The sequence below is a fragment of the Procambarus clarkii genome, chromosome 73 (assembly GCF_040958095.1).
Source record: "Procambarus clarkii isolate CNS0578487 chromosome 73, FALCON_Pclarkii_2.0, whole genome shotgun sequence".
NCBI classification, from domain to species: Eukaryota; Metazoa; Arthropoda; class Malacostraca; order Decapoda; family Cambaridae; genus Procambarus; species Procambarus clarkii.
In genome coordinates, this window is record NC_091222.1 from 26378671 (window position 1) to 26385620 (window position 6950).

General features: G+C 44.2%; 1 protein-coding gene across 1 annotated transcript in view; it reads right to left on the reverse strand.

Annotated features, from left to right (window-relative positions):
- Positions 1-323, reverse strand: part of LOC138356676 (uncharacterized) — a 633-nt gene extending 310 nt beyond the window's left edge. The window contains exon 1 of the mRNA XM_069312869.1: positions 1-323. This exon is cut by the window's left edge and continues 310 nt beyond it. Within this exon, the coding sequence (XP_069168970.1) occupies positions 1-323 (323 nt within the window).
- Positions 324-6950: the final 6627 nt, after the last annotated feature.

Consider the following 6950-nt stretch of genomic DNA (forward strand, 5'->3'; position numbering starts at 1 on the left):
TTCAAAATGACGTCTTTACTGCCCTTCAAAATGACATCTTTACTACCCTTCAAAATGACATCTTTACTACCCTTCAAAATGACGTCTTTACTACCCTTCAAAATGACATCTTTACTACCCTTCAAAATGACATCTTTACTACCCTTCAAAATGACATCTTTACTACCCTTCAAAATGACATCTTTACTACCCTTCAAAATGACATCTTTACTACACTTCAAAATGGCATCTTTACCCTTAAGAATGACATCTTTACTACCCTTCAAAATGACAACTTTACTACCCTTCAAAATGACATCTTTACTAGCCTTCAAAATGACCATCTTGACTACCTTATCAGACTTCTATGGGGGTAAAGTGTGTGTGTAAATCGTTACTAAAGTCTTAAGTATATATTTACGTAATTTATTGTGTTGAAGAATGAAAATAAGTTTTATTAAGTATGATAATCCTTCGTAAAGTCATGCTAAGAATGATTTGATAATCTTCTGTTTTTTTTTCAAGATGAATAAGAATTGCAATCGTGCAAAATCGTGAATTATCTCGCTCTTCAAATATTGCTACAACCTTCAGTGCTAAAGGTCGTTCAGTCTCCATCTAACTGATCCTTCCTTAATGACAACAATTCAACTTTAACAACCTTTAGAATTGGTAGTTTGCTCCTAAACAATCATTTTCCAGACCCAGTCAAAATATTGTTAACTGCCATTAACATATATTTTATTTTAGTTCTAATGTGCTCTTTTAGAAGCAAATTTCAACAACTTTTAAAATGTTAATTCTTCCGCTGAATCAATATTCATATATATATATATATATATATATATATATATATATATATATATATATATATATATATATATATATATTGACCAGACCACACACTAGAAGTTGAAGGGACGACGACGTTTCGGTCCGTCCTGGACCATTCTCAAGTCGATTTGAGAATGGTCCAGGACGGACCGAAACGTCGTCGTCCCTTCACCTTCTAGTGTGTGGTCTGGTCAACGTACTTCAGCCACGTTATTGTGACTCATCGCCTGTATATATATATATATATATATATATATATATATATATATATATATATATATATATATATATATATATATATATATATATTATTTAATATTTCAGTATACTCATGGGCTCTATTTTTTCCATTTTATTTGTAATGTCTTTGCTGTTTTTATAAACTTTAATGCCATTGTTGTGTGTTTGTTATTCTTTGTGACTGCAATCATCTTGAGAATAATTCTTAAGAATCATTACTACACCTTTTACTGTCTAAAATTGTCATGCTCGGTTTAGTGGTTTAAAATTATTTCTACCAACCACTTGGGGTGGACGGTAGAGCGACGGTCTCGCTTCATGCAGGTCGGGGTTCAATCCCCGACCGTCCACAAGTGGTTGGGCAACCATTTCTTTCCCCCCGTCCCATCCCAAATCCTTATCCTGACCCCTTCCCAGTGCTATATAGTTGTAATGGCTTGGCCCCTAACAATGATAATTATCAGCAATTATCTCCTGATAAATCCCTCCTTTACTCCTAATGTTCTTGTACTGATGGCTGAGCGTCTTGGGTTGTGGTTACCATCTTATGGTTTATTCCTTTATTCACGCTCCCTCCTGCACTCTCCCTACCTCTCACTCTGAGACACTCTTACCTACCGTCATTCTATCACTCTTCGTCCTCTCACCCTGGTAAGGAGACATTCTTTGTTCTCTCAGTGACGCGCTCTCTCCCTCCTGTCACTTACACTCTCCCTTCTCTGTCACTCTCTCTCTCTCTCCCTTTGCTCTGTCACTCCCTCACTTGCGCCCTCTCTCTCTCTCTCTCTCTCTCTCTCTCTCTCTCTCTCTCTCTCTCTCTCTCTCTCTCTCTCTCTCTCTCTCTCTCTCTCTCTCTCTCTCTCTCTCTCGTATTTCTGGTTCTCATTTCAAAATTCTTTGTTCCTATCGAGTTTTCTTCGTCTCCTTCCTCCTTTTCTGTTTAATTCCTTCCTTCGTTCTTTCCCTCTTCTCTTCTACTCCTCTTCCTCATCCTCCAATTCTCCACATATTCTCGTGTGCTTTGGAATGTCCTTTGCTGACATGTATAAAAGTTACATATATGTAGGTCATTCACATATGTGTAGGTCATTCACATATGTGTAGGTCATTCACATATGTGTAGGTCATTCACATATGTGTAGGTCATTCACATATGTGTAGGTCATTCACATATGCCTAGGTCATTCACGTATGCCTAGGTCATTCACATATGTGTAGGTCATTCACATATGTGTAGGTCATTCACATATGTGTAGGTCATTCACATATGTGTAGGTCATTCACATATGTGTAGGTCATTCACATATATTTTTACTATCGATTCTGTTTCTTACGCCAATTTGTGTTATTATATATTATGAATGACTTTGTTGCTTATCGATATTTGTGTATGCACTACAACCTGAGATTGTAGGTTATCTTGAGGTTATCTTGAGATGATTTCGGGGTTAAGCGTCCCCGCGGCCCGGTCCTCGACCAGATCTGCCTTGGCGATCCCGTAGTATACGTACCTGGCACAGAAACAGCAAGTAGCACGGGCTATGGCGATCCCGAAGTGGACTTACCTGGCACAGGAGCGGGGCAAGTAGCACGGGCTATGGCGATCCCGTAGTGGACTTAGCTGGCACAGGAGCGGGGGATTGTACTCTGACCACCCCACACTTACAGGGGAATATAAATTAAACTTGCGCTCTATAGGGGAGATCTGAACTTCCTAAAAGGCGCAGCTCCCCGCTGACAATGCGCAGGAGACAATGCCCAACTGCGGTCAGCGGTTGGGCAGCATTTTCCCACTGCCCGCAGCTGACCCTGGGGTCACCTACCCTCCAACACCCACACTACCAGTCCATTGTCTTCCTATTGGTCAACAAAAACCACCCAATCACATTCCAGGATCGGCCAGTCGAACGCGTGGTCTAGACGGGGCGGTGCTGTCAGCCAATCAGTATGCGGCTCCAGTAGGAGCTTTTTTACGATTGGTGGCCCTAGTTTTGCCCTGCTGTACCAGCTGCATTTTCGTGTCAACTTTTGTCTCAAGAATTTGGCTTTAGAAATCGTCGACCATTTTTCTCCTTGGAGAATATAGCGATGCTATTGTGACAAAGTTCCTTTATATCATTTTTATAGTAATGTCTTGTTTCTATAATCGATTTAGAGAAACTCATATAATTTTTCCCTCCATGTAAACATTTTCTTTAATGTACAAGGCGAAGAATTAAGGTAGCTTGCCTTACTAAGGTAAGGGAAGATGAGGCGATAAGGGTAAGGGGGAGATAAGGGATGACGGAGATTACACCTGGACTGTACCTGAATAGGGTTTCAGGAGTTGTTCTACTCCTCGAGTAGAAGTTAGAGTAGAAGGAGTAGACTCCTCGATCTAGTTAAGACGAAGGAAAAGGTGGACTAGGGGAAGGGGAAACACTGTACACTGTAAAGTACGGTATACTAGCAGGTGTCTCCATGGGTTTACAGACTGGCAAATCAAGATAAGAAGCAGAAATAAGACCCGTTATGATGTGAGTACTCTTAGTGCTTGTGAGTACTCTTAGTGCTTGTGAGTACTCCTAGTGCTTGTGAGTACTCTTAGTGCTTGTGAGTACTCTTAGTGCTTGTGAGTACTCTTAGTGCTTGTGAGTACTCTTAGTGCTTGTGAGTACTCTTAGTGCTCGTGAGTACTCTTAGTGCTTGTGAGTACTCTTAGTGCTCGTGAGTACTCTTAGTGCTCGTGAGTACTCTTAGTGCTCGTGAGTACTCTTAGTGCTCGTGAGTACTCTTAGTGCTTGTGAGTACTCTTAGTGCTCGTGAGTACTCTTAGTGCTTGTGAGTACTTAGTCCTTGTGAGTACTTAGTCGTTGTGAGTACTCGTAGCCCGTGTGAGTACTCGTAGCCCGTGTGAGTACTCGTAGCCCGTGTGAGTACTCGTCGCCCGTGTGAGTACTCGTAGCCCGTGTGAGTACTCGTAGCCCGTGTGAGTACTCGTAGCCCGTGTGAGTACTCGTAGCCCGTGTGAGTACTCGTCGCCCGTGTGAGTACTCGTAGCCCGTGTGAGTACTCGTAGCCCGTGTGAGTACTCGTAGCCCGTGTGAGTACTCGTAGCCCGTGTGAGTACTCGTAGCCCGTGTGAGTACTCGTCGCCCGTGTGAGTACTCGTAGCCCGTGTGAGTACTCGTAGCCCGTGTGAGTACTCGTAGCCCGTGTGAGAACCAGAACTCTTTATCCCTTGGGAAGAACACCATCTTCTCTTAATGTAGTAATTCCACACTCCAGATGAAACTTGAAAAGTTGTTCTTCATTTAAATTTTAGATCTTCACATGTAATTATCATTTCCATCAGGAAAACTTCTTTTCAAACTTCAGTCTTCACTTCAGGAAACTTAAGGAAAACTTCAGTCTTTTCCTCAGATGAACAATCCAGCTCGTTCGGGTGTTCGGCGACGGCTTGGTCAGGTCACTTAAGGGTAGTTCAGGCGTGTTGTAGAGGCACTATAAAGTGCCTCTGGCATCCAGAGGCTTCGACGGCTGGTATCGATTGGCGTCCTCTATTGTAAAGAATCTTAAATATGGCCGAATTCGGGTAAAAAGAGTTTTAATGGAGTTGTGTTCTAGCTGGCAGCCGAATACGCGGAATTTACATTTAGATCCAATACCTCCATGTGTGGTTCAGCCCTCACAGCGAACAGAGCGAAAAGAAATGGTTTATATAACGTTAATTGCGCGGTATAAGTGGTGAATGTTTAGAGGGAATTGAAACCTATCCTCGGCCAGAGGATTGAGATGCGTGAAGGCAGTGGGATTACCGCTGGTAAACACCGAGAGGGAAGTTCTAGCCGGAGCCGTGGCCGGGGAACGGGACGCATCTCTCGTAATAAGATGGTGGCCATTAATATGATCAGTTGTGGATCCCATACGCCGGACTCCAAAGAAAATGGGTTGGCGAATCCACACACGAGGGGATTGGTAGGGGGGGTTTATGGGGCTGGGGAACAAGGGGGGGGGGGTATAGTAGACCTGGGGCCAGATTCATGAAAGCACTTACGCAAGCACTTACGAACGTGTACATCTTTCCTCAATCTTTGACGGCTTTGGTTACATTTATTAAACAGTTTACAAGCATGAAAACTTGCCAATCAACTGTTGTTATTGTTATAAACAGCCTCCTGGTGCTTCGGAGCTCATTAACTGTTTAATAATTGCAAACAAAGCCGCCAAAGATTGAGAAAAGATGTACAGGTTCGTAAGTGCTTGCGTAACTGCTTTCGTGAATCTGACCCCAGGAGGCCTGGTCGAGGACCGGGCCGCGGGGACGCTAAGCCCCGGAAGCACCTCAAGGTAACCCCAAGGTAAGGAAGTATGAAGAAATGGTAGGAATTGAATGGGTAATGGGTTAAATAGGCTAAAGGGAGGAGAGGAATGATAAATATTAGAATTAGAAGGATAACTAGAAAACGACAGACACAGAAAATGGGTTGATAGGATAGGAATTTGCCAACTGTCGAGTTGAAGGGAGAGATTCTTACTAATGGAGTAAAGGGAAGGAATATGGATGGAACAGGTGTTCTACACTGAGAGGGGAAGGAAAGGGAGGGAAGAGACAGTTGTCTTACACTGAGAGGGGAAGGGATGGGGCAAGTAGCACGGGCTATGGTGAGCCCGTAGTGGACTTACCTGGCACAGGAGCGGGGCAAGTAGCACGGGCTATGGTGAGCCCGTAGTGGACTTGCCTGGCACAGGAGCGGGGCAAGTAGCACGGGCTATGGTGAGCCCGTAGTGGACTTACCTGGCACAGGAGCGGGGCAAGTAGCACGGGCTATGGTGAGCCCGTAGTGGACTTACCTGGCACAGGAGCGGGGCAAGTAGCACGGGCTATGGTGAGCCCGTAGTGGTCTTACCTGGCACAGGAGCGGGGCAAGTAGCACGGGCTATGGTGATCCTGTAGTGGACTTAACTGGCACAGGAGCGGGGCAAGTAGCACGGGCTATGGTGAGCCCGTAGTGGACTTACCTGGCACAGGAGCGGGGCAAGTAGCACGGGCTATGGTGATCCTGTAGTGGACTTACCTGGCACAGGAGCGGGGCAAGTAGCACGGGCTATGGTGATCCTGTAGTGGACTTACCTGGCACAGGAGCGGGGCAAGTAGCACGGGCTATGGTGAGCCCGTAGTGGACTTACTAACACAGGAGCGGTGCCGTTCTGTTGTGAGGGAGAGAGAGGGAGGGAAGTTGTGAGTAGTGAGGGAGAGAAGGGATTTACCTCATCACAACTCATCACTACTCATCGGCTTGCAGCAAATATAGCGACTGGATATTTAGAGAGAAAATTAGGAAAAGTCTGGCAATAATTGGATTAATTTAGATTTAGTAGTAAAATTATCAGCCATTAAATCTTTTTATTTATAAAATACTTTCCTCATTATACACATAATACTGAACTCGTTCGTAATTAGCTACGGATTAAATACTTAGAAGATTATTAGAGTGCACGCGCGTGCAAATGCAATTTGAACTCGTAAGATTCGCAAGATACTTCGGCCTTATTCTGGTACGAAGCCATTCGACGTAACTACTGCTTGAAGGCTATTAGTGTGTTCGTGGTGATTCAGCATGACTTTGTTTTCGCATGATGATCATACGTAGGGATTTCGGATGATTGGGGGTGGATAGTGAAGTTGTTGTTTGTGCTTAAATGTGGGGGGAGTTGCTAAGAGTCCGTGTTACAGTCTAGGAGTTGCTAGGAGTCCTTGTAGCAGTCTTGGAGTTGCTAGGAGTCCGTGTTACAGTCTAGGAGTTGCTAGGAGTCCTTGTTGTAGTCCTGGAGTTGCTAGGAGTCCGTGTTACAGTCTAGGAGTTGCTAGGAGTCCTTGTTGTAGTCTTGGAGTTGCTAGGAGTCCGTGTTACAGT